Source organism: Ascidiella aspersa, chromosome 4 (genome assembly GCF_963924565.1).
Source record: "Ascidiella aspersa chromosome 4, kaAscAspe10.2, whole genome shotgun sequence".
NCBI lineage: Eukaryota > Metazoa > Chordata > Ascidiacea > Phlebobranchia > Ascidiidae > Ascidiella > Ascidiella aspersa.
In genome coordinates this window covers 30,625,336-30,652,730 of record NC_139450.1, presented here as the reverse complement: position 1 = coordinate 30,652,730, position 27,395 = coordinate 30,625,336, and the positions used below count along the sequence as shown (strand labels likewise).

Genomic DNA, 27,395 nt, shown 5'->3' with positions numbered 1-27,395 from the left:
TGAAAGGTGTCATTACGCCGTACGCCAAAGTATTGACATGGGCCGTGTGTCATATGTCAGCACTGTGCATATAACGGTTCTTCAGGGAATTAGTTAATTAGTTGGTAAGTTGCCGTGCGAATAGTAGTCGAAGGCTATGTTATGTCGCGAATGTTAGATCTTGTTATTCGTGTAAAGATGTCCTGATAATAAGACAGGAAAAACAGGAACTTGCGAACTATTTTAACCCAATGCTATTGTCGCTAAAGCTAAAGTTTTTTTAACTCCACAACACAATATTTTTGCCGGATGCGCATGCCGCAAAACGACCTGTGGACCTTATGACCGCCAGCTGTTAGTTGTTGAGTGTTTATGTATCATACTTATAATTGTGTAACGCCTGTTATGTAACCGTTTTTGTTTAATTTGGCCTCATTTTTACTGTCATTAGTTTGAGCCTTTGTTCAAACAGTGAATTTTGTAATTACATGTTTCTGCAGGTGTGCGTTAGACTACTGCGTTTTATTCTATTGGATTTCAGTGTATTGTGTTTTCTTATTTTAAAGACTTAATTTTGGATTGCTATTTCAATTTAAATGAGGAAGATAAAATATGGGCCTGTACCAAAATGTATAATAAATGCTAAACTTTTTTTTCTGAACAGAAGTCTGATGGAATAATATTAGTATGTGAATACAAACAAAAACTGGTACTACATTCATTCATCACTTAACATCGTCATTACACACTGAAAAGATCACCTGAAATAAATTTCACAAGAAGATGAAGATTTCTCATCTCACCAACCTATTTGAAGCCATCTTCAATTGCTTTCTGATCATTATATTTGGATATGTAGCAGGAAGGTTAAATGTTATCTCTTCAACTCAGGGACAAGGGATTGGAAATTTTGTCGGTAAATAGAAAAAAAAGTTTTAATTTATTTCAAATATTAAGTAGAGCTCATGTTATTGTACATTTGTTGACAAAAAAGAGTAATGTGTGTTGTTCAAGTGTAAATTTGTCTTAGTACTGGAGTCTATGTTATAATTGCAAAGTATACCACATTTTTGTTAAGACTATTTAAAGTCTATTTATTAAAATAAAAAAAATCAATCAAGTTTCTATAACTCAAAAATATCTTAAATTACTATTTTACAACACTTGAGTTTATTTTAGATTCATGCTTATGTTTATTTTGTTTTATCCAGGAGCATTCGCCCTTCCAGCAATGCTGTTCAAGGCAATGGTCCAGCTGAATTTCGCCACAGTTAACTGGGCTTTCATGTGTTCCATGCTTCTTGCGAAGTCAACAGTCTTCACCATTGTTTTAACGCTGACCATACTGGTGCTGAGAAAAAAAGGCATCGGACGGGCTGCACTTTATGCCATATTTTCAACCCAGAGCAATGATTTTGCATTGGGCTACCCTATCGGTAAGTTTTGCATTGGTTTAAAGCTGAACATTTTTAAATTGTGGCATGATCTGGTAATGAACAAAAGTTAATATTTCTTAAAAAAATTGTGCTTTGTTTTTGGTAATAATGTATAAAATCAAAATGTATTGAACTTTTTTTTGAATATTCAGTAAAGGTCCTTTATGAGAAGTCCTACCCAGAGTTGTTGCAATATATCTATCTTATTGCGCCCATATCTATGCTTATTTTGAATCCAATTGGCTTTGTGCTTCTTGAGATTGACAAACACTGGAAGTAAGTATAAGCATTTTTCCATGTTTTTTGTTTGTTCTGGGTTCCATTTTTGCTTCATGTTGATAATTTTAAGTAAAACTACCTGAAAAAATGTTTAAATAGAATAATATATATTTATAGTGTATTAATGACAGCTTTCATGTTGTGTGCCTGCTATAATTATCAATTGTTGGAACACAATGAATGACTGAAAAAATCCTTCAAACTCTTAACTAAAATGACAAAATTGGAAGCTATGCTGTGAAAATAGAAATACATTTTTTATTGTTTTTTAATTAATGTGTAAGCAATTCCAATCTGAACAGATGTCAACCAAAACTTTATATATTCCAGGAATGAACAACAAAAGCACGAATGTATTCCCACGATAGGAACCCCTTGTGATGTATGCCCATTAAATGGTAACTACTATGGTTTGTTTTTGGAAAGCTTTATAAATTAATTTTGAGCATATTGGTTCTTGGTTGTAGTAAGACGTGATAAGAATATCAAAGCCCATATAGAAGTACATAGCATTTTGAACGATTTGCATAACTCTTTATTCATTTTTAACATTGTTTCAAAATGATAACTACTTCATTTAATTATTTTTTAATGATGGTGGATAAAATTTCCCATGTCAGAGAAAAAGCTTATTTGCTTTTGATTTTATACTGCCAAAAGTAGTACATCAGTTAAATTTTACAAAAATAAAATTATACATAAAAAAATGTTTCGATAAAATTTTCCAAAAAGTATTTGTCAACAGTGCACTGTAGTATGTGTGTGGCAACCCTAAAAAGGTGCAATATTTCCAAATGTTTTTTTTTTTCAGACAACTGCCCCATCACTAATCACTCTCAAACTGCCAAGAAGGGTCGCTATAGCTCAATCAAAACGGTACTTAATGTTTCCAAGGGACTGTTGTTCAACCCCATTGTCCTCATGGTATTCATCGGTCTGATTTTTCACTTCATTTTGAATGGGTGAGTAAAAATGATAAACACTTAACAAAAATAAAATAAATCATAAACGGAAAGATTCACTTAGATTTAAAGTGTGTAACTGTGTGACATGAAAGGGCGATTTTTGAAGATTAAACTAAGTACAGAACTTAGTAAACTGAAAGTCAGTTTGTTTGGATGTTATTTGCTTAATATATTCAACTACTAAAAGAAGCTCCGTTACATCCAAACAAACTGATTTCCGGTTTACTAAGTTCTGTACTTAGTTTAACCTTAACCATTGATGTGCAACTAGAATCGTTTGTTTTTACCAATCCAGGCAGATTCTGTTATTCGATAGAAAATTCTGATTTTAAAGGCGTTTTATAAAGTAAAATTATTAATCTTTTGTTCAGTTTAAAATTAGTGCTTTTCGTGGTATCGCTAACCAAACAAAGGCAATTAAAAACAAGCCACATATCTCATGTAAATATGCTGTTGCTACCAGGCATAGTATATTTAAGTTTTAAATATATCTCATGTAAGCAAATCGAACCCTTATGACACCTCTCTTGTAAAAAACGGAAGAAACTTCCAAAACGGCCGCCATTTTTGTTCCGCCAGAAAGCTTCCGAGCCTGATGGACCAGGTGCTCACAACCTTGTCCAACGCCTTCTCGGCCGCCGCCCTCTTCTACCTGGGCCTCAGCATGGTTGGAAAGCTCGGCAATATCCGGGGCGTTTCCCTGCTACTGCCTGCCGCTCTTATTTCGGCGAAAATGTAAGTTTTTGCTGTTTTTGTCGTTATTGTCGATAATTTTCTCGGCGCTAAATGCGAAATTCGACTGGCTTCTTGCCATCGCAGTAGTGGTTATTTTGCCTGAAAGAGGGCGACACTGGAAAAGACCTTTAACTGCAAAATTGTCCCGAATCAAATGTGCACTTTAAATGAGTGAAAAAATACTGATTTGGGTAATAAGTTTAACCAAAAATGATGAAATGCAACACAACCATAGAGAAATGTTGTTAATAATATATATATATATATATATTCGGAGTAAATATCAAAGTGTTAAAAGGGCCAACACAATAATTGAAGGTTCAAATCAAACTTTAATAACATTACCCGTACCTTTGTAAATTCCTAACAAACAACCATAACGCACCAAACCCCACAAAATTTTTCACGATCCACAGTAATTCGGTTGGAGCAGTTGGGCCAAATTCCCAATATTAGCTGTTTCGTGACCAACAGCCCAGGTTGACAGTTTGTACTTGGTTACTGGGACATCATCTTTGCCTAGACCAGTGGTGCCGCGGCACCCTGGGCCTGGTGTGCCATTTTTAATGCTCAAGGGTACCGAGAGATATTGGAGAATCTTTGAGAATCTGATTTTTGCTTAACTCTTACAGCTTTTTGTGTAAGATTAGAGTGGAATAAATCCAAATATAACTTCCTACGTTGTGTAGAGTTGAGGTGTGTGGTTTCAGTTTCGTTTTATGTGACATTCTAGTGAATTTTCACGAAAAAATCGTGTAGGGGTGCCGCAAACCATAAAAAAACACTGGCCTAGACTTTTAGACGAATCGGGATTCGTTTAATGCGCCATACACAAACTCCCGAAACCACGCCGCGGCCTCAATTTGATAGCTTAATGTGCTGGAAATCGCCCGCCATAACCCGGCTCTTTTCATTTATCAACGCGCCGTTGCTTCCTGTATAACGCACGATTCTCTAATAGTTCTTCCGCCCCTCCAAATTAGCAATGTGCAGACAACTCCGTACAGTCATACAGACGATAACTCAACATGTTATTTACTAACTATATTTCGCTACTAAAAGCATCATCAGTATGTACTAACTGATTTTTCCGATTATTAAGTTCTGCATTTAGTTTAACCTTTATCATTGTTTTGCACTCAGAATCGTTTGTTTTTTACCATTCGGATTCAGGAAGATTCTTTTATTCGATAGAAAACTCTAGTTATATGGGCGCATTTCATAAAGTAAAGAAAATATATATTTATCTAACAATTAGTGATTTTCGTGGTGACATAGCTTGGTTGTCACACTATTCAAATTCGCTTGCAAGCAAATCTAACAGCCATGAAACCTCCTTTATGAAAACAAAGGCCGTATAGACGATGACTTTACACGCGGTGGAAGGCTTGGAAGCCTATCGTTGTTTTCTAAGTAATCGATTGCGCGTTGCCGCAAATTGCACAGTTGTACTCAGCTAGGTACCATCCTGTCTTACTTTATGTGGGTAACCTGCTGTCAGATTACAAGTGGTAGTTCTGGATTTGTTTGTTTGTTTTGAATTGGTTTTAAATGATTGAAATATTTCTTAAAAAATGTAGAGAAAATTACATTCTGGTTCGTAAGTTACCTCGGTGTGTACGCTTGCAGTGATGCAGAAAACGAAATTCACAACCGATTAGAACATATTTCTTATTTCGTCAAGATATTTTGTATAAATTCTGAAGTGCGTGCTTATGTGTGCGGGTAACTTAATAATAAATCACATCACAGCAAGCTTTACCGTGAGAAGAAAATATGTTCTAATCGTTTTTAATTTCTGCATAACACTAAGCGCACCACTACCACTCTTGCTAAAGAGATGTATAGAAGCTCATAAACATGTGAAGTTGCTTCCCAACAAAAACCACCTCTCGATTCGCACTGTCACTTTTTTAAGTATTACTATAAATTTGGGTAAAACTCTTCAGCTAAATAAGTCACAAAAAACAATGCCGGAAATCCGCAGTTAGCCCACTATTACTACAGAGAAGCAGAGATGCTCATAAACATGTGCAGTCGGTTCATACCCAAAACTGCAGGAAAGTTTTGAACCCTCTAGGTAAAAGTAAAACTGTGGCACAGGAAATAAGTTTACACACTAATTGAGCGCGTGGTCAAAATCCGATTTCAACGCTTTGCCAGAAATTCAAAGCGTTTAAAACCGCCCACGTTTGGCACCCATGTACAGAGATGTATAGAATTCTCATAAACATGTGCACTTTGGGTATACTATGCAGTGCACGGATCTGTAATGTAGCTTGATAATGAATTGCAAAGGTCGAGTAGATCGACGTCATCTTGACTAAGATGTTTCGATATGAACTTGTATCATATTCAGTTAATGTGACTGAGAAGTAAATCAAACTATCACTTATAAAAGGTGGGTGGCAACTCGCAATTGATATCTATAGTCTAAGTTTCTATAGTTAGAGCATTATTTAGCCCCTTCAGGTGTTAAACAGCGTTGTTGATTTACTTCTCATAACCAAGTGCAGTTGGTTTACAAACCGCAACCACCTCTCGATTCCCACTCTCACTTTTTTCTCCTCCTTCTCCCAGCCTCCTACTCCCAATTCTCGCTCGCGAGTCAATGTACATCTTCGCCCGTGTTCTCCCAATCGTCGATCCCCACGCCGCCACGCACAACGTCACAGCCCTGTCGGGCGCGTTGCTAGGGAACGTGACGTCATCAACTGCGCTCGCCCACAACATGACGTACCTCAAGACGCTGGCCGACTTTAGTTTTCTCTACGGCACTTTCCCCACCGCGCCAACCGTGGTGATTTACGCGGCCAAGTATGGATTGGAGACCGACCGGGTAAGGCTTAAGGCCCGTTTACACTACAGCTGCATAAATTCTATTGTGGCGAGCGATTTTCACGCTTTGCTAAACTCAAGCCCAGTGCAGCTATAGAAACACATTACGTTTGGAGCGACTTTTACGCCCAGCGCTGCTCACTGCAGCTGAAGTGAAAACAATTTCACGCCCAGTGCAGTGCAGCTCAGTGCAATTGTAGTGTAAACGGACCTTTAAGGTTGTAAAGGCTCGAAGCGGTCATTTTGAAATTAATTAAGTCCCAGTCAAATGATTTGTAGAATAACTTAAGTCTAAGTCAAGTCATATGTAAAATAACTTACGTCCAAGTTAAGTCATTTGCAAAATAACGTAAGTCCAAGTTAAGTCATTTGTGAAATAACTCAAGTCTAAGTTAAGTCATATGTAAAATAACTTCAGTCCAAATCATATCTATTTTGAATATATAGCAAGTCAAGTCCCAGTTTTTTTTTTTTTAGTCAAGTCCCAATTACTGTACAGTGTACACGTTAAGTTTCAAAATTGGGTAAACTTCCTGTTTTCCCTACGTGACATACTGTCACCTCCATCTAAATAAAAAATAACAAAAATATATTTTGAATACTTTTCTCGAACAACAGAACTTGCTGGTCGTGTAGATTTATTTTGAATGGTATGTTAAAATTATTACATTCTGACGGTAATCGTTTTTTTCACTTGGTAAGGGTGTAGTTTTAACAACAGGGCTATTACTCCCTATTGTTTCTACGTTACATACTATCAACCCCCTCTAAATAAAAAATAATGAAAAACAATTGTGAATATCTGTCTCGAAATCCTGAACTTACTCGTCGATTTATTTTGAATGATATTTTATGATTACTCGTAGGTATCCCGTATGTGATTCATTTTCCGCGCGCTTGATTTTGAATGACGAATATGAGTATGACTGAATATAATTATTTAAATAATATTTTTTAATAAAAGTCTGATTGCTGGTTGAGTTTGGTTGTTTGAGTAAAGTGCAAAAAAATCTGATCGATATCTTATTTACAAAGATAGTAGGCGAAAAAACTTTAAACTGCATGCTTTCCTTGCCATTATTACTTCACAATATTGTGGTAATAAGTTAAATCACTGACTTGACTTACTTGCACATAAGTCACAGTTTTTAAATGACTTGCTATATGTTGCGTTTTTGTTATTTTTAGTATAGTTATTGCTCACAATCAGAAGCTTACCAATTTAACGTTTGCATTTATAACAAGCAAATGACTTGCAATAACTTGCTCTAATTATGACTTGACTCGAACTTTTATTTATTTATTTATTCAAAACGACTAGACTTGGACTTACGCTATTTTACAAATGGCTTGACTCAGACTTAAGGGGTTTCACAAATGACTTGACTTGGACTTAAGTTATTTTACAAATGACTTGGCTGGGACTTAAGTTATTTTACAAATGACTTGACTTGGACTTAAGTTATTTTACAAATGACTTGACTTGGACTTAAGTTATTTTACAAATGACTTGGCTGGGACTTAAGTTATTTTACAAATGACTGGACTGGGACTTAAGTTATTTTACAAATGACTTGACTTGGACTTAAGTTATTTTACAAATGACTTGACTTGGACTTAAGTTATTTTACAAATGACTTGGCTGGGACTTAAGTTATTTTACAAATGACTTGACTGGAACTTAAGGTATTTTACAAATAACTTGACTTGGACTCTTAAGTCACGTCAAAATGACTTGTTTACAACACTGCTTTACAATCTACGTTTTCTAACGACACGCAAATTTCCCCATGTTCACATTAGCTGGCCAGCGGCATGGTTATCTGCACCACTCTGTCCGCCCCGATCATGTACGTGAGCGCATGGACCCTGACCATCACGTCGATGCGAGTGAGCTACTACAAGAAGCAGGTTTTGCTGGCAGACCAAGATGTCAGTATCGTGGGCCTGCTATGCTCGGTAAAAATTGATTCGAAATCGGCTGTATTTTTGTTTTACGTATATACAGTTTGGGCTTGTATATTTTTAGCGTTAAACGCGTATATTAACAATAAAAATAAAAATATTCCCTAAAAATGTCTGATTCTGTTTTACTTGGATTTTTAAACCTGGTGCAATCGGTTTGGATTCCATTGAGATACGGCCTTTTTATATAACTATACACAATGTAGGATACTATATTTTGATTTATTGTACTCTAATCGTACACAAACAAAGAGTTGTATCGAAAGGCTTACCAATAATAGCAAAAACTTAAATTACCAAAGATTCCCATATATATCGCTGCACCCTTTAGCATTGGAAATTGCACCCGGTTAACAACACCAGAAGCTACACAGCACAAAAACTAGCAAAAAAACGCAAAGACAAAATGAACATATATAATTATATATGACAAAAATTTTAAGAAAAAAATTATACCACAATTCTAAGAATCATCTATGCATTATAAATATAAAAAAAAATATAAAAACAAAAAATATTAATATTCAATATTAATATTTGCAATAAAATAAGGAAAAATAGATAGATGATTCTTAGTATTGTGGAATAATTTTTATCTTAAAATTTTTGTCACATATATATGTTTATTTTGCCCTTGGGTTTTTATTGCTAGGTTTTTTACTGTGTAGCTTCTGGTGTTAACAACCACTACTTGCCATCAATTCCCGCTGCACAGTCGGCCAATCAAAGTTATATTGTCCTTTCCAGCTCTGGTGCCTTTGCGTTTTTGTGATCACAAAGAAGTTCCAGCGCGTTCCTCATCTCATCACGATGGTCATGACCTTCACAATGGTGAGTCACCCTTTCCAAGGTCATCGCGTGACCATCTCGAACTAACGTATGCTCACTTTGTATCTTTACAGCTGATCGGTGCCATGATGACGATAATATCGGACTTAATAATGCAAGCGCCCGCCAGACCCGACGCTATTGGACCCGTAAGTTTCAAATTTTGTCGCAATAAATCCGAAAAATTACCTTTGAACTTTTCAATTTTACCAACTGGTAACCAATTTAGTACTCTTCTAAAAATTTCAAAAGTCGTAGTTTCAGTTCAAAAACCTTCGTCATTCCCGTGTATTTCGTCATAAACTATCAAATGTTGAGTCCTAGACAGGATAAGGTATAACGTAATGCTTAATGCGCAGCTACTCGCAACGATAAATATTCAAAATAATTTTAATGTATTTTTCAGTCATCTATAGTGACCAAGGAAATAAATGTAAGAATACTTGACCCAACCCAAACGGTAACCCTCACCCTAACCCAAAAACATAGCTGCAAAACGTTACCCTTATCCTGCCTGAGATTTGGTCAAAGTATTTTCCTGTTTTAACAGACTATTTAAAAGCAACCGACTACCTGTACTATATATAATGGGTTATGTTATAGTTGGCCAGTACGACTCCAGAAGGGCTTGACCACAGAATACACATTGTGTGTACGTACGCCTGTACGATGCAGTGTAGTACCACGAAATTATTTTAATTTTACACTAATACACTAATTCACAAAGTTGTAATTTCTTCAGCCTTTCCTAATTGAGACGTTAAATGAAAAGTGTATTATCCGAGACAGACTTTAACGCTTTTCTGCACGAAATAGGACGGATACTTTCTTACAAACTAATAATACTTAAAATGTGTGTCCACTATATAGACCGTCTCCTTCGCCTTCCTGTATTTTGGAATCACAGCAACGAGACTCTACACCGCCACACTTGCACTCTGCGTTGCTATGGTAAAGTACCTGGGGGAACGACTCACGTGGTAAGCAGCGTTTATCTTTAAGTAAATATCGTATTAGGATCACAGGTGGTCGGTGGTAACACAACAGTTTTTGAAGGCTAGGGATATAAAAAAATGTGGAAATGTTACAAAAAAAATGTTTCGGTTGCTGCTGAATCACACATTGATGATGGTCATCGCACTAACCGGAACTAGTTGTTATTATTTTTTCGGTCTATAAATCATTTGTACAGTATGTTTATTTGGTGTGATTCAATGTAGTGGTTCTTCTAAACTAGTTCTTTTTTACATGTCTATATTTACATTTTTATACGCGTTCTTTTTATATCTTCCTTAAGCGAATCACGGTTTTGAGTTGTGTACCAAAATGATCTTTTTGACAAAATAAGTTTTTTGGGGGGCGCAAATGCTTACACGTACCCTGGTAGTCGGGAAATGAATAATTATTTCGATAAATTTAAGCAGTTTTTTTTCAAGTCGGGAGTTCCAACTGGGATGATAAAGAAAACGTTACTCTTATTTTCGCAACCTGCTTGGTATGTGACGTAGTGAAAAACGTTTACTCCTTCATGCTGCTGTAAAACATGGTTGTTGTTCATTTTAATTTTTAAATGCGACTCCACAATCAAATAATTGCATTTTCACCGGTATTTTCTTAACTAAACGGGGAGTAATGCGGATATCCTCGCGAATACTACACAAGTATATAAAGGTGGCATATGTACTAAAGGCTAAAAACGAGAAAATATTGGGAAGAGCATAATTAGAACAAAATGCATTTTATAGTTTTACATACAGCCTACAATGAATAGCACATGTTTGTTTTCTTGCGGACATATTACCCCTGGTTTTCTATTATTCATTGCGCGCGTCTCCATCGATTGAATGGGAAAGAGCGAAACGGAAATATGCCGCATTTCGCAGCTGTAATTGATTCCCAAGGGGTTTCAATTGATTGTATTATTGAAATGCGGCGCCGTTTTGCTATCCTGTGTTTTTATGCGTAGTAGATATGTATAAAGTAGGCGTTTTGCTACCTACTGCCAACTAAATTTACATTGCGACAACATACTATCGTATGCATTTTATTGTCTTTTGGAAACAAGACTTCTTTTTTAATTGGCACTGGAAATACTTCGTTTAAAATACGACAAAACTGAAGAATATACACAAAGTGTCGCGATGCGATCAGATTCCAAATAACGACATACCTATGCTTAAAACATTCAAAATAGACAAAATTGAAACGTTAAAGTTTTTTTTTTAATTTATTAGAGCAAAACTTGCTTTGGCGGTTGGATTGTAGTTTTAGCGGTTGAAATTTATCTCCAGTTGCTAACCTAATTTTTTTTTAAATAGTTACTTTTCACATTTTAATCGCTACGTTACATCACTAATCATGACTGAAATTCCTGCAACAATTTGGTATCGGATCGGCACCGATACCACCCAAGTATCGACATGTACCGGTACTACCATTTGGCATCGGGTATCGGCACCGATCCGATATTATCGGACATCCCTAGACCATAAAGTTTGCTGCACAATCAGTTATATTTGTGGTTGAACGCCAAAAAACATACCACCTTTCTCTTTATCAAAATGTCGATAAAATCATTTGTTAGTTTGTTGCTGCGATATTAGTTGTGTTTGTGCTTAAATGCCAAAAAGCATACCACCTTTTTCAAAATCAGAATTTTCTTTCGAATAACACACACTGCCTGATGTTATTGGATAAATGTGTTTTTAGATGCCGATGATGCTTTTAGTAGCGAAATATATCTATCATATAACATCAAAACAAACTGATTTTCGGTTTACTAGGTTCTGTACTTAGAGTCTTTACCTTTTTTCAAAATGTAAAAAAAACATTTGTTTGTTTGTATACAGGTCGTACAGGTGGCTGCTGATCGGTGTTCCAGCGTTAATCTCTTGTATACTGACAGCCGTGGTGTTGTCCACGGGCAGAGCGACCGATGTTTCGCCAGTGTTTCGACACGGCCGGGTGCAGGTGCGTACAAAGTCGATGTAACCGAACTAGCGAGCGAGATTTCAAATGAGGAACCTTGCTTTACTGAGAAACCTAACTAGCCCATGTGGACCCTTACAATCAGCTCCAATTTTTTAGCTTTAATTCCTCTAGCGTAGGTTTTTTTAAACTGGGTCCGTTAACCCCTTGAGGGTTTGTGAACTAGAACTAGGGGGGTCCATGAAGTTCTACCTGAAATCTTGGTCTATAATTAAGCAATATAATGAATCTTTCGAAAGAAAATAGTTTATTTAAAAAAAAACTTTGGGGCCCCTTCTTCTTAAATGTGTTATTTTTCAGTTTTATTTCAGTTTCACCTTTGTCGGACCGAAAACAGCAGGTTTATTAGGTTTACTTTTTCCATGACGTCAATTTATGATGGCATTTTTAAAAATCCCATGCCGACCCTGGTCAAAGCCGCGTCCAAAATAGGATCTCGAATAACCCAAAATGACGTCATACTTCGACGCCATGACACAATCAAGCTAATAAATTTACGTTGGGAGTGGTGCGCAAATGTGCTTTTCAAATCTAATTTAAAAGAAAGATAAATTGCGACCATAGGCTATTAGTTCTATAATGTAAACTTTAATTTAGACATAGAAGGGGATTGAGTACAGATAAAAAAAATAAAAAAAAATTAAGGTCTACGTTGAAAAAGTGTGAGAACCCGCTTTAAATCAAGCCGAAATCTTTTTTTTTCCAAGCATGTTACTTTAACTCCCTAAGGTGAATGTGTGCGATTGGAGTTGTTTTGACAAAAAGTTTGTTAGGACAAAAATATCGGGATTCAGCCTTTTAAAACTTAACTTTGAACCTAAATAAAAGTTTAAAGTTTTATCTAGACTTATACTTCCAACTTTAAAATTGGTTAAACGCAAATGAAACAATTTCAACTTATTTTATAAAAAACTGAAAAAGATGATTTGTAAATTGATTTGCAACCGATGGTAAATTGTTGAATTGTTATTTACAACGATCTGTTCCACCAACTTTACAGTACAGTACGTACAAAGATTCAAGAAATCAACATTTACTTATTAAACGATGTACAACTCATTTAACCCATGCTTTTGCACTACTTAAACTACCCCCGCTTATTTAAGCCTGAAAGGCGCTAACGTTGACAGAATACGCGCGGTTTCCTTTTTATGGGGAAAAGTGCGGGAAGTTTTCGGGGAGCGCGGTTCGCAAAGTTTCTCTACCAGCTGTTCAACAGTTTACCGACAACACGACTAGCACGACCTTACCAAGGACGATATTTCCGAATAAGTTTGCCCTTTCGTTTGACAAGTTTAGCAAAATTTAGCTTCAGCTGATAGAAAAACCCTCTAAAAGGTTTATTGCACAAAAAATTATATTTTTTTTAGTTTCAGATTCGGAGTAATTTAACGAATGACTCGGCGTCGTTTAACATATACGGGAAATGTGCTAGAATGTAAACACCGAATAAGCTTTATATAACAACAATATCCATATAACGGTATAATCTACAATACTAGGTTAGTAACAAGACCACAAACATAATAAAACCAAATGCCCAGTAATATATAGGACCGAATACAACCTAAACCCTTTGATATATAAGTTTAAAATTACTATGGATAACGTATGGGTTGATTGGGCTAGGCCGTTTTGGAACATAAGAGTTATTGAATTTCCATTTGGTAACTGGACTGTTTGCCCTGGTAACGAGTTGGGGGTGAGCAATGAGTGGGGTTAGACCCTTGATAACCCCTGTCGGAGTTATTAATAGAGTTAGGATTGTGGTTTAGCTATGGCGTTGTTTAAACCTAATATTAGCTGTTTAGGTCTTATTTCGACGGTTTTAGGCCTTATCCCATGTAAGTCTTATTTCCGATTTTTAGTTTTATTTAGTTCTAATTTGTCCTAGAGTAGACTTAAACATTATTACCTATCTGAAACTTAGCTGTTGTCCGTGTTGACAAGGCCATATGGCCCCATTCTAGGCTTACCGTGATTTACATAAAGCTGACGTGGCACCTCGACATTGTTTTGTCTCGAGGTGAATCACTTGCTGACCTGGCACCGCGGTATTATGTCGTCACAAGGTGGGCCATCCGACCGCAGATCGATTGCCGCGTGTGATCTCATTAGCTTCTTGCGTTTCTACGAGTCTGGTTGTGGCAAATGCGATCGATTTTGATCCCAATCGTCTGTGAACTGCCATTATTGGCTGGTGTTATCACGCCAGACGCCCTGACGTTTCCAAAATGTGACGTTTACTTGTTTTTTTATACACCCAATAGCGGCTGTTTTTTGTATGTAAATTAGATATTTGTTGAACCGGTTATTGTGCAGTCATATTTACCCGCCTGAAGGAATAAGATTTTGATATTTTATCAACCTATTTAAACTTCGAATAAACTTTTCCTGCCAGGCATTGTTTCAATTGTAAAATTGTTATTTTGGGCTTGGTAAATTTTAATAAAGTAACAACGTTTCGATCAGCTAATCGGGCAATCTTCTTCAGGCCAATATAATTGCAACTATACGCGAAAATTATATTGACCTGACAAACAAAGAGAAAAAACAACAATGAACCACGTTTTAAACAACGAGGCGCGAAAAACTCGTGTTTAAACTACGAAAGCAAATAGAAATCACAGCAGTTTTATCCCGTTGTTATCTTAATATTTTTCTACACTGACGCGTAACGAAGTCCGTGTATTTTTAGGTCTGAACATTGTTAGGTTGAACTATAAAGTGGCGAACGTTTTTGTAGATCGCCGGTTAACTATACTTTGTAAGGCGTACTATCATCCAACATAGAAGCGCTTTGTCCATAGAATCGCGACAATGCAACAATCTATCCTACATATAGGAAAAAAATACAGCAGCCGTCCAAATGCTATTTTACCGTGATTGGAATGGCAGTGGAATTTTCGTATTTTACCTCAAACCACAAGCTATATAGACAGTACTCGTATAAGTTGCATAATATTCCCTCGAGTCAAACCAATCATTCAAAATGCTTATGGCTTAAAAACCGAAGGTAACAAATTACATCAGTTATATACAATGCGACGGATGCCCTTGCTTTTCTCAACGAGTTGTTCAATGTTTGGTAAAGTACCCCTGGGGTAAATTTACCCCAGGTTATAAAAGGTTGGTTTAGAGCAAGGGTCTCAAACACGCGGCCCGCGAGAACATTTTGTGCGGCCCGTGTAGAAATTTTGGATTTCCAAGTATTTAACCATATTTAAGAGCCACATATCTTTTTTAGTCAGATTTGAAAGTTAAAATTCACTCTAAAATTGCTTCAAAAAACTGAAACTATACTCACCAAACTTCACTGTCATATCACTTTCAAACGCTATCATTTATGCGGTAAAAGATCTACTATTACGTCACATTGCCTATTCAACTCTGTACAGTTGTCACAATAACGCTGGAAAGTGCGTCAGTCAGGTGTTAGTGTAATTGGTCATCTCATAATGTATAAATTGATTGTCGAGTTGTAGGCTTTGATTGTTCTAGCCTAGTATTGAAATAAATTTCTATAGCTTAAAAAGCTAAATTACACTTGTCTTTTGCTTCAAAAATGAGAAAAATCACAGACGAAAGAAAAGTTTTTCAAGATAAGGGGGAGGAGTTATATTTTGTCACCGCGGTCAGAGGTACTAGTTATTGCCTTATTTGCCGGCAGAAGATCGCTGTTATGAAGAAGTATAACAAGGGTTTGCACTTCGAAACAATGCACCGCGATAAATAATATGCTTACCAGGGCAAAGTAAAAAAATAAAAAGTTGAACCAGCATTTTGCAAAAAAAGAAGTTTCTTTGCCAATATTAGGCAGTCCACATCTGCAAGCAACTCTAAGATTTGTTTCTGCTGACAATTTGAAGCCCAATATCGAGATTCTTGTCCTTGAAAAACGCTGCCAGTAAAGTAGCCAGAACAAATAACTGTAGCCTAAAATCCGCCTGCATGTGTTTATATTATATTGTGTTCTTATTTATTGTGAATTGCGGCCCTTGGGCATTTTACACGTCCTCATTTGGCCCTCAGAGCAATTTGAGTTTGAGACCCTTGGTTTAGAGGGTATACTGTAACACTGAGTTGGAAAAAGAGGTTTTAATGATGTATCCTGCATTTGTGTGTCCTAGCCATTGCTTGCCACTGTGGCTGTGGTTCTGAACCTTTGGTAACCTGTCGAACCCCTATGTTATTCTGCAAGCGTTCGACGAACCCCAAATTGTCGCTCAGAATTCATTTCTTCCTCCTAGCAGATAAAACTGGGCGTATTTAAATTATAAACTGGAATTTATATAGGTTAAATTGGCCAAACTTTTAATTTATAACGTTACATGACACCTTGGCACATAATAGAGATTCGAATTTCGAATAACAGCATTTATATTCCTGCGGACGTTCTCGCCGAACCCTTGAAACAGCTGCGTCGAACCCCAAGGGTTCAATCGAACCCTGGTTAAGAACCACTGCCACTATGGAGTCCCGAGATCCTTATAGGACAGTGATATTTGCCTTCACTTCCTTTAAACTTAACGACGCTTCCCCTCACAGGACGTGACGTCATTTTTGTCGTACAGGACGTGACGTCATTCTCCTGCCTGCTTGTCTCCTTTCTGGTGACGTCAGTGACCCTGGTAATCGTCTTCCGACTTCCGAACCTCTTCGAGAAACACAAGCCCTCGTCGTCGCCGCTGCGCAGAAATGGAGGAGTGGTGCGCGGATCGGATGAGTTCAGCGAGCTTTCGCCGGGTGAGGGCAAGAAGAATGAGTGGGTGAAAAAATAAAAAGTTGGGGGGTCCAATACTTTGTTTTTATTTCAAAACTAACTTCGATGCTCTAAGAAAAAAGTACGGCCGTGGTCCGAGTTAGTACGCCACGAGGTCAAGGTAAGTAACATTAAAGAAATCAGATTCGCAAAAGTATTATTTCCTGATTTTTCCAATTTTTTTTTCCAAGCTTAGACATAAAAGTTGGCAAGGTCCGTTTCTTTTTCATTTCGAAACCAAAATTCGATGTTTCGAGCAAAAATACGGGCGACCGAGTTGATACGAAACGACGTCTTAATTGCGGTTAAATGAGCAACATTGATTGAATAGGATTCGCAAAAGTATTGTTTTCCAAGTTATTAGGCCGAATTTTATTTTAGTTGAGATGCTTCTAGTAGTTATTTGATTGTTAACGTCCTGAGAAAATTAGCTTTCAGAAATAAATGCTCTGCATTGAAGGCACGCAGACTAGTTTAAAGCGCGTTTTCGCGTGCGCATTACTTTGAAGACCTTTGCTACGCTCTGAATTTGCAATATGTCGATTCTAATAAACGAGTTACCGCATATAAGCGTTACACGAGGAAAATGTTTAGGTTATTAATAGGGGGCCCCGATGATAAAATGGGATCTGACCCGGCCGAACGGTGTTTAACAGATAAATAGGTATCTAAATATGCTAGGAGGAAACGCCTTCCATAATTTGCCCACGCATGTCAACATATGTTTGCGGTGAACAAACCAGACACTGCGATTTAGACTTTGATCATGCAACCTGAATGGAATACTTTATACGTCACTAACTTATAAAAATAAATGAGCTCATCGTGCTAAATGACTGCAAATGACCGAAGTACAAGAGTTTGGAAGTGTTTAGCTATATTTTGCTGACAGATAAGTCGAAATTTCAAAACAACTGGCAATATTAGCGTTAAGCACAGCATCTTAGTTTTTTAATGATTCAAAGCTACAAAAATAGGTTTCCATTCTCCTAACTACCAAAGTCTAATTTAAACACATTTTTGCGAACAGAGCACGACCAGCTGCTCTCATTGGACGAACAGTCGGCGGATGACCGGACTGTCTCCTCATTGGACCAGAGCAATCCCGAAACGGATGAGCTCAAGTGGTGGCAATTTCACAACGGTTCGCCCGAGATCACACGCCATGTGGTGCTGCTCTTGCTTCAATCGGTGTCACTTTTTATTGTAAGTGTTGAACGTTTTATTAATTTTGTTTCTAAGCTGTCTAAATGAAAAAAAAACGGACATAACTTGGACGGTCAGGTTGTGCCAATGTTTTAAATGACCTGACTTGACTTAATTATTGCCATCAACTCCAAGTCATTGAGTCATTTGACATGTATTTTCATTTATTATTTTGTTATAAATTTGAGCTTTTTATCTCAAATTTCGAACGCTTCATGTTGTTTTAGAATTATTGCTCATAATCGGAGGAGTTCACCAATTTTAATGGTTTTTCGTTCTGTTATTATATTAGTGGTTTTACTTAAAAATGACTTTCTCTAAAAATCACTTTGACTTAACTTGTGCTTAAGTTATTCCACAAAAGACTTGACTGGGACTTAAGTCATTTTAAATTGTTTATAACAGTAGGTTCTAGCTACTAACTTTGTTTACACAAGCGTTGTTGTCAGTTTGATCCAGAAAAGCCAAGGCAAGTGCGGTTATGACGTGGCTTACCGTTATATTTTTCTCCGTATTTTTTGACACTTACGAATTTACGTCCTGTTTGGATTTGCATTTTTTGGCAAATGATCTTTTCATTGGGCAAGTGTGTTAGCGCAAAAATCGCCGTCAATTTCGGCCGTTTGCACAGTAAATAAAACGGCTTCGGTAAAACTGCTGTTACCACCGTGATTTGCAGCACAACCCAACTCGACAGTAGGGGCGGATTCAGGGTGGCCATTTCCCCCCTCACAAGTCTCATTCTTGTCTATTTTCACAATATAAATACAAAAATTATTGCTCGAAGCAAAGCTGAGTTATGTTTTTTTTTTCCTAACCCATTTTGATAAAATCGTTTTAGCCCAAAGGTGTAGTGCGTCTCATTGCACCCCGAAAAAAAAAATTTGGGCAGTTTAAACCAGGGTTTCCCAAACTGTGGTCCGCGACGACTGCACAGGTGGTCCGTGGTGATATGACAAGAAATTCAAAAGCCACACAGATACATTGTACAGTACGTACCCAAAGATAATTGCTACAGTTATGCACAACTTAATGATTTCGAAAGCTTTTGCTATCCAGTATCGTAAATATTACTTGTTGCGCCTTCGTTTTAGTCAATAACTTGTTTACGTATCCCTCGTCTATGACGTAATAATATACTTATCGCCATTCGGAATTTGCGGTTTTGTTGAGATTATTCCAACGGTTTGCCTACGCAAAAGTTAGTGCCTACACAAAAGTTTCCATCCCATTGATATTGTCAGTTTTGTAAATAAATAAAATTCGGGTTTATTCATTTTTGTTTTGTATTGCGGTCCGCGAAAAAACAGATTCACAAATAGTGGTCCGTGGTCCAAAAAAGTTTGGGAAACCCTGGTTTAAACTACACAAAGGCATTTATTCACGCTGTACACAATGGCTAAGAAATACGTCGCGTTTTGACGTTGTCTTTTCATGCCCCCTCTCACCCCCAAGATAAAATCCTTGGCCCGTTCATTCTCGACAGACTAATAAAAACGGCCGTGCTCGTTTCTTTACAATCGGTAAAAAAAAATAAAAGTAAACAATATAGCGTTCAAACAGATTTGTTCGCTTCATTTTCTACAAAAAACGCTTAAGTTGTTTAGCCTACCCTTGGCGAAAATAGACATACAGAGAAGACGAAAAAAGGCAATATATTGTTACAGCGGTTTTAATATCGAACTGAACTCAAAATTTGAGAAACGAAAATCTATTTGTCCGTTTGACAATCATTTTATAATATTTCATCTCCACAATTTTCAGTTTGCTCCTTACATTCAAACTTTTTTTCAGTTTTTTTATGTCATTCCTAGGGTCTGGTGCTGACTGATTGGCGAGTGAACGGCCACAGTGAGTCAAAAAATTAAAATCGAATCTATTTGTCGAGTCTCGATTCCGGCTTGGACTCTACAGCCTGTAATCCTCCCATTTCTGAACTGAAATAGGGTTTATATACAGGAGTCCACTTAACTAGGGGTCATATAGCTCATCCACCCACAATACGTGCGTCGGAAATATTGCACCATTTGCTATTTCATGTTTACAATTTACAGGTTGCTCCTTATACATTCGGACTTTTTTTTCAGTTTTTTTATGTCATTCTCAGGGTCTGGTGTTGACTGGTTGGCGAGTAAACGGCCACAGTGAGTCGGGCGTCTACTTCGAGATCGCCTTTCTCGACTCGGTGTTCAACTTCGGTCAGGCATTTTTCGTCTTCGTTATTTTCGGAATCGACGCGGACCTGATCATTGACCCCTTCATAAGAGCGTAAGTGCCCTTTGGATTAGGTTTGTATGTACGGATTTGCCAGAATTAAGGGACTTTTTCTATGCTAAAAAAGGTGAACAGTTAAGCCTTGTTTGTTTGTAGGAGTTAGGCTATATCAGGGGTTCTTAAACTGTGGTCAATGAACCCCTTGGGGGTACGAAAGCTAGTTTTAGGGGGTCCATGAGAACCTAATTGAAATGTTGCTATTTATTTCAAAAGCTTAATTTGAAAAAAAGTAAAAAAATAAAACGTTTTTGCACTAAATCGTTTTTTTGCACCGAAAACCGCAGACCTATAAAGTCTTTGTTTTTTGTGACGTCATTTTATGACGTCACCTCTAAAACATTTTTGCCTACCCCGGTCCACGCGAAGCAAAAAAAATAGGGGTACGCGGTAAAAAAAGTAAGAACCACTGGGTTATATGGTCCTGATTTTTGTCAAGTCGTTACGGAATATTAAAAACATACAGACACGATAGTTCTCTTTGCTCTTTGTCGTAATGCCAATGACAAGTTTAAAAACTATTCCTGGGGTTTAAAACACCTGGAGGTCTATACTTATATATTTTATTTCGTACCTTTTTTTTGTGGGAGGGTTCTTGTGCACTGTACTGGTATATTTATGCGTATGTATTTGTATAATGCCTTTGATTACTGTATAGCGATTCAAATTAGATATTAACTAAACTGTGATGCTCACTGTAAAATAAATCTATAGACAAACTTTTGTTCTTAAATGTCTTTAACATATTACTTTTTTATATTTTTATCCCGATCAACCACTTTTATCTTATTTCTTATTCGCAAGGTGGCGCAAAGCGATAAGGGGTTACGAGGATATTTCGCAGCCACCCCTCGACACCGTGGACAAGAATGTGCTGCGAAAGTGCTTCGTTTTTGTCAAATATCATCTGCCCAACTGTAAAAGGGACGTGCTGCGCAACAGAAGGTAGGCCATTCTGACTTGTCCATAAACTGTCTGGCGTGTTGGTGGACTATGAGCATTTAACACTAGTTTTACGGCCTGTTCCTTCAAAAAATAATCATTTTACCGATTTTTTAGGCATTTTTACGTTTAGCTGTTCAAATATTTAGAGAAAGGCTGTATTTTAAGGTTAACGAATTCTATTTCTTTGCAATATTAGTGTTGTCTGGTTCCTTACCATGGGGATATTTAATAGGACTAATCAACTAAGGGTTACTTAAACTGTTATTTCCGTGGACCCCTATTTTTTTTGCTTCGCGTAGACCCCGGTAGGCAAAACAAATATAAAAAAATTTAATAATTGGTCGTCGCAATACAAATAAACTTCATAAATCTGATGATTTCGGTCCAAAAATGAATAGAGTCTAAGTACATTCCGTTTTATTTTTAATTAAACCGTTATCTTTGAAAAATCGATTACTTCTTAAAAATTTACTAAAATTTTAATTAGGCCTTCATTGACCTCCTAAAAGTATAGTTCTCAGTCCGCCAAGGGGTCCAGCCCATTTTAAGAACCCCTGGACTAAGACGCGCCACTAATTTTCTTTGAATCGCAGGCGAGGCTTACGCACCTTCAAATCGGTCACAACAGGCTGCGATCTATGCTCGTGGTTGGTGGACGTTGGTTTGGCAGCCGATAGAAGGGAGGCGCTCATGTACGGACAGGACCTTATGCTGGGTGAGTTATTTTTTTCAGCCTATAAATATCAACTTTGTCGGGGCCAGGGCGTCGGACTCGGGACTCGGGACTCGACGGAGTTGGTTTGTCTTGCTTGGGCGGGATTCGGGACTCGAGTAAGACCACTAAAATTACCCGAATCCCGAGTCCTTAATCCTGAGTCCGACGTGCGCATGCGCAGGACCAAATTTCGGAACTGCTATGGCCGCAAAATGTAATTGTAAAGGGGCAATACCATATGGTATGTATTTTACAACAATATATTGTGAATGGATAAATTATATGACACCGCTTTAAGTGAATTGCTGAATATCCACCGTAGCTACGTAAATTGGCGGAATAAAGGCCGGGGAGTTTACAGAATTGTAACATTTTTTGTTTAAGAATGTTTAAATTTAAGGCTACAATGTTGCATTCAAAGTTCGCAAGTATTTATCTATGAAAGTTTATCTTTGCAAAAATTTTTTTTAGGGCCATTTAAAACAACAAAAATAATCCTGGTATTTTTTTAAAGTGATCCCTGTTTAAAAAAGGTTGGGAACCCTGATTAAGTCCTTAACGCCTTAACGAGAGTTTATGTGATTTAAATTGGTGCATATCTGAGTTATATCTGAGTTATTCAAGTCTTATAGCCCAACGCCACCTTTATTTACCGTAGAATTTTGCGCAAAGAGCAGTGGTTTAAGCAGCATTTTTATTGACTGACTCTTTTTAGATGCTGCGCAAATATTGACTCGCCCATATGATTTACCTTGCGTAACAACCCTCCAGGACACACAGGGTTTTCAGGCTAAAAATATAATTTTTTGTGCTATGTTGCGCACTATGCGCTCGGTACCAGTAAATTCATAGCTTTTTATTGATAATTTTTAAAAACAATATTATAAAAGTCTTCCAGGTGCGCTTGGAAAGCCCGCGGTGTAAAGTACTATACTGATATGTTTATGGGTATTTAGCATGACTTTAGGAAGTCCATTTCACAGTTATACACGGGTACACTATGCACGGATCTGTGAATCGATAATGAATTGCAAAAAGGTCGAGTAGATCGACATCATCTTTATTAAGACGTTTCGATACGGACTTGTATCATCTTCAGTTAATGTGACTAACGTCTTAAGCAAAATGATGTCGATCTACTCGACCTTTTTGGCTTCGCAATTCATTATCAAGCTACAGTTCTTTACACTTTGTACATTTTTTGGTTCTATTGATATACAAGTCTTCTTGTTGTGCTACCAATATGAAGCCGTTTGAAAATTGTCTTTCACGCAGGCCGCGTGATACGCCATGTCAGTAACAAGCACTACTTCCACGACAAGAAATATCTTTACCGCTTCGAGGACTACTCCAGCGACAACACGGGCAATTGGTCGAGCGTTTCCACGACACCATCAGGTATACGGGCGTTATATTATATCTGTGGTTCTTAACCGGGGTGCCGTGGCGCCCTGGTGTGCCATTTCTAATGCTTAAGGGTGCCGCTAGATATTTGAGAATTTTTAAGAATCTGATTTTTGCTCAATTGGTAAGCGTCTTGATACAACTATTTGTGTACGATTAGAGACCACTATATCAAATGACATTTTCCTATATGTTTTAATTGATTGTATTGTTCCAGTTTCATTTATAGTGACATTCAGTAAAATACTCAACGAAAATTCCATCAGGGTGCCGAAAATCTATTTTTTTGTTTTTGATGGGCGCCGTAAGCCATAAATGGTTGAGAATCACTGGATTATATCGTGGCAGCCGTCACAAATGGAGTTGTCACTCGGAACAGATTGCACTGTTGGGTTCGGGCCTGATTAGAAGTGTTGTACACAAGTTATTTTGAAATGACTTAAGACCGAGTCAAGGGTGTATCGCGTTTCAGTGCTTTAAAAAAAAAAAACAGATCCTATTCACAACTGAGCCAGTTTGCGTTTCAGTGCATTGTCAAAAAAACGCGAGGGTACTTGTTAAGCCTTCTTTTGTCCTTAATTACCGTTATAAAAATTAAATGAATTTTTCTAGTTAGACCATCGTTTAGTATCTTGCGCAGGATATAGTTTGCCACAAGCGTGTATTACCGGTAGTTCTCCAATCCGTTTGGGTGTATCTGTATATTGTCAAAAAGGTAGCTACCATATCATGCCTAGCGGTTTAAACAGTACGGCTCAACTAACTGTATTCGAGGGTCTGCGTCAGGGGTTCTTAAATCGGTGTCCATGGACCCCATGGGGGTCCGTGAACTAGTTTTAGGGGGATCATGAAGGCCTAATTAAAATATTTGTGTTTGAAGTATTCATTTTTTCAAAGAAAACACTTTATTTAAACATAAAACGGTTCTGTACTGACTGTATTTAAACTCCACTTCACTTTCACATATTTTGTACAAAAATCAACAGATTTATGAAGTCTATTTGTATGGTCACGTAAATTTATGACGTTGGTGTTTGAATGTTTCTTGCCTACCGCGGTCCACGCGAAGCAAAATAAACTTTTGGGGGTCCGCGGTGAAAAAAGTTTGAAAACCCCTGGGCTACGAGCTTTTCCTAAAACTCGATTTTGTGTTTTTTATAACGACTGCAGGGACCTTTGTTTAGACGCCTTTTTTGTGAAACGCCAGCAGTTGCATAGTTATTAGGAGTCTATGGAAGTGGGGGCGAGGGGGGACAAGCCACAAAAGGTACTGTCAAGTTACATTATGGCTGGCTTAAAACCAACTTTCAGTATTCACCACGCTGTTACCCATCACCAACTAAAAACTGTGTTGTGAAAATTCACCAAACGTTTGAAGTCAACCTAGCCACCAGCGCTGAAGTATGCTGCAGAAACGCATCTTTACAGTTTTCCCCGACATCATAGATGCCTTCACCGCCGTGGAACAATGTCGTATTCGTAATTTCTTGCATGTTAGAGCTTTTAGAAATGGTCGTTCATTTCAAAACTGTATCACAAAATTTTGTTTTGATTTCAACTGTATTATTTCAGTTGTATTATATATTTATTGGACGACATACTATATACGTAACTGGCAGAATTAACCACACAGGCCTGGTTTATTTATGTTTTGCTTCAGAGAAATCTCTGATTTGGAAAAACGTAGAGAACAGTAATTAGTTTGTTTTTTATTGAGTGGTAGTTTGCTATTATGCCATTTACTATTTCTATAACATGCTCGTCCGTGCTAATTTTTCGCAATTCTTTTTACGTTGTATTTCAATTGGGTAGGCCTAACTGTTGAGTTTCTAAAACAGCCAGCAAATCTCTTTTTCTTTCGCGTCCAGAGTTTGGCTCGAGGTCCGACTCGACCTTTGACCTTGGTCAGCCGAGCGGAATGAACGGCGTTAGCTCAACCGTGACGTGCCCGCTACAGCAGAACTTCTCGTTCCTGGAGCACCTGAGCGCGGCCGACCTTAGAAGTACAACCGTCGCGTCACCAGCCCCTCGTCGCAGAATGTGAGTTCTTAAGCTTAATATGTGTTATCACAACAGAATCTTGCCCTCAAACACACATTGCCGACGGTAAAAGTTGTGAAGTTTTATAATAGCTTGAAAAGCGCACCGCTTCGAACAACATTCAGTCATCAAGGTCTAAAACTTTTAATTAAACTTGCTGACTGATTGTTGTTCAAAGCGGTGCGCTGTTAAAGTCAGTTCTTCTGACACTTTGGTCAGTTTGCGTGAACAGTTTTGTGCTGTTTGATGTGTTTTGTTAGGGACAGTTAGAGACAACTTTTTGTGCCATAACTAGTATTAAAACGACTTAAGTCAATAACTTGACTAAGTGCACTTAAATCTCCGATTAGGAGCTATGTTGGTGAGGGTCTAGGATGGCGCTGGCTCTTAAGGCGAGAGTCGACGGCTGCCTAAGTCTCTTAAATACACGACCTTATTACACCTGACTTCAAGATACCTGTCCTTAACTTCTTGAACTCTAGATAGAGTCACTTCACTTAGTTGACATTTGCTCTTGTATGTATGAGTTTATATTCACAAATCTCATACCCCAAGGATAACGTAACAAGGTGATTCAAGCCGCTAGTGCAAAAGCGGTATAAAGTAGGATCCATTGCGAAACGCCGATAACTCTCGGCTCGAGTGTTGGTCACACGTCAGTGAACACTGAGCACGTGCATTGTGACGTCAAGTTGGCAACGTAGTGGGATAAGATAGGAAAATAACTTCCTAAGGCTACAAGACTTTCAAGCCTGTGCAAATGAGTCCTCTTTCTAGTATAAAAATGTCAAAATCTAATGTGAAAATTTGAAATCTAATATAAAAATTTGAAAACCTAAAATGTAAATTTGAAAACGGTATAAAAAAACATTGAAATTGTAATATGAAAATTTGAAAATCTAATATAAAATTTGAAAATCTAATATGATAATTTGAAAATTTAATGTGAAAATCGAATATGAAAATTTGAAAATCTAATATATAATTTGAAAATCCGATATGAAAATATAAAAATTTAGTATAAAAAATTGAAAATGTAATCTGAAGATCTGAAAATTTGAAAATGTAATGTGAAAATTAAAAAATGTAATATAAAAATTTGAAAATTTAATATGAAAATTTAAGAATCCAAAAATATTGAAAAAGAGTCCCAAACCTTCCAAGCCTTTGCAAAAATGTGTCCCCTTTTCCTACAGCCGACACGTTCGTCACGAAACGAACGAAGGAGATCTGTTTGAAGATGAAGCGCTCAGCGAGGAAACGACCCTGGGTTCGGAGTTGGACCCCGACTCTCCTGTGCACGCTCAACAGCCCCAGCTCACCCACAAAGACCTCAACGACTGGTGATAAGCACAACCTTGAACCCAGTGGTTCTCAACCGGGGTGCCGCTGAGCCCTAGTGTGCCATTTCTAATGCTTCAGGGTGCCGTTAGGTATTTGAGAAAGAATCTGATTTTTGCTCAATTGATGCAACTATTTGTGTACGATTAGAGGCCGAAATGTCAAATGATTTTCTTACATGTTTTTACGTTGATTGTGTTGTTCCAGTTCCATTTATAGTAAGATTTCAGTAAAACACTCCACGAAAATTCCACTCGGGGTGCCGCAAATCTATTTATTATTTTTGATGGTGCAGTAAACCATAAAACGTTGAGAACCACTGCTTTAACCTGTCGCGGAGACTCTGTGCTTAATACGCTGCTGACTTAAAACAGTCAAACGGTGCCGCTTCGTATGCGTAACAGCTCTGTTATGCGTGCCGAAAGTTTTTCTTTAAGCTACATTCTGTGATTGTCGTTGTGTTTTCGGGTGTGGGTTGAGTTTGCGTCTAAGATTTTCAGACTGCAAAAAACACTTGTTTTTCGTTTTTTTTGTTATTTTTTGTAAAAATTCGACGCTTATTTATGCTGGCGTTTTTGCGTAAAGCGCTGTAAACGTTGTTTAAACCTAATTTCGCGTTATTACTAATCACTATAGTCTTAAATATGACGTTAGTTGTTACGTACAATTCTTAGGTTAGGCTGATTTTGGCGTTGCAA

General features: G+C 37.4%; 1 protein-coding gene across 1 annotated transcript; it reads left to right on the top strand.

Moving 5' to 3' along the window:
* Window positions 1-662: 662 nt before the first annotated feature.
* On the top strand, window positions 663-27,097 carry LOC146157444 (lysosomal cholesterol signaling protein-like). Its single transcript, XM_083388213.1, has 20 exons — window positions 663-895; window positions 1,191-1,415; window positions 1,568-1,691; window positions 2,025-2,092; window positions 2,506-2,656; window positions 3,239-3,394; window positions 5,975-6,233; window positions 8,036-8,191; window positions 8,945-9,028; window positions 9,100-9,174; window positions 9,896-10,005; window positions 11,875-11,995; window positions 16,588-16,759; window positions 17,806-17,981; window positions 20,089-20,249; window positions 21,057-21,197; window positions 21,791-21,912; window positions 23,188-23,310; window positions 25,185-25,356; window positions 26,553-27,097. Exons 1-20 carry the CDS (start codon window positions 763-765, stop codon window positions 26,701-26,703), a joined length of 2,880 nt encoding a protein of 959 aa, XP_083244339.1. The 5' UTR covers window positions 663-762; the 3' UTR covers window positions 26,704-27,097.
* The last annotated feature ends 298 nt before the right edge of the window (window positions 27,098-27,395 follow it).

What these genes read in the sequence shown, in the direction of transcription:
- LOC146157444 (XM_083388213.1), top strand. Translation starts at nt 763, where the DNA reads ATGAAGATTTCTCATCTCACCAACCTATTTGAAGCCATCTTCAATTGC. An exon ending in AGGGATTGGAAATTTTGTCG is followed by an intron (nt 896 to 1,190) that starts GTAAATAGAAAA and finishes TGTTTTATCCAG; the next exon opens with GAGCATTCGCCCTTCCAGCA. An exon ending in GACCCGACGCTATTGGACCC is followed by an intron (nt 9,175 to 9,895) that starts GTAAGTTTCAAA and finishes TCCACTATATAG; the next exon opens with ACCGTCTCCTTCGCCTTCCT.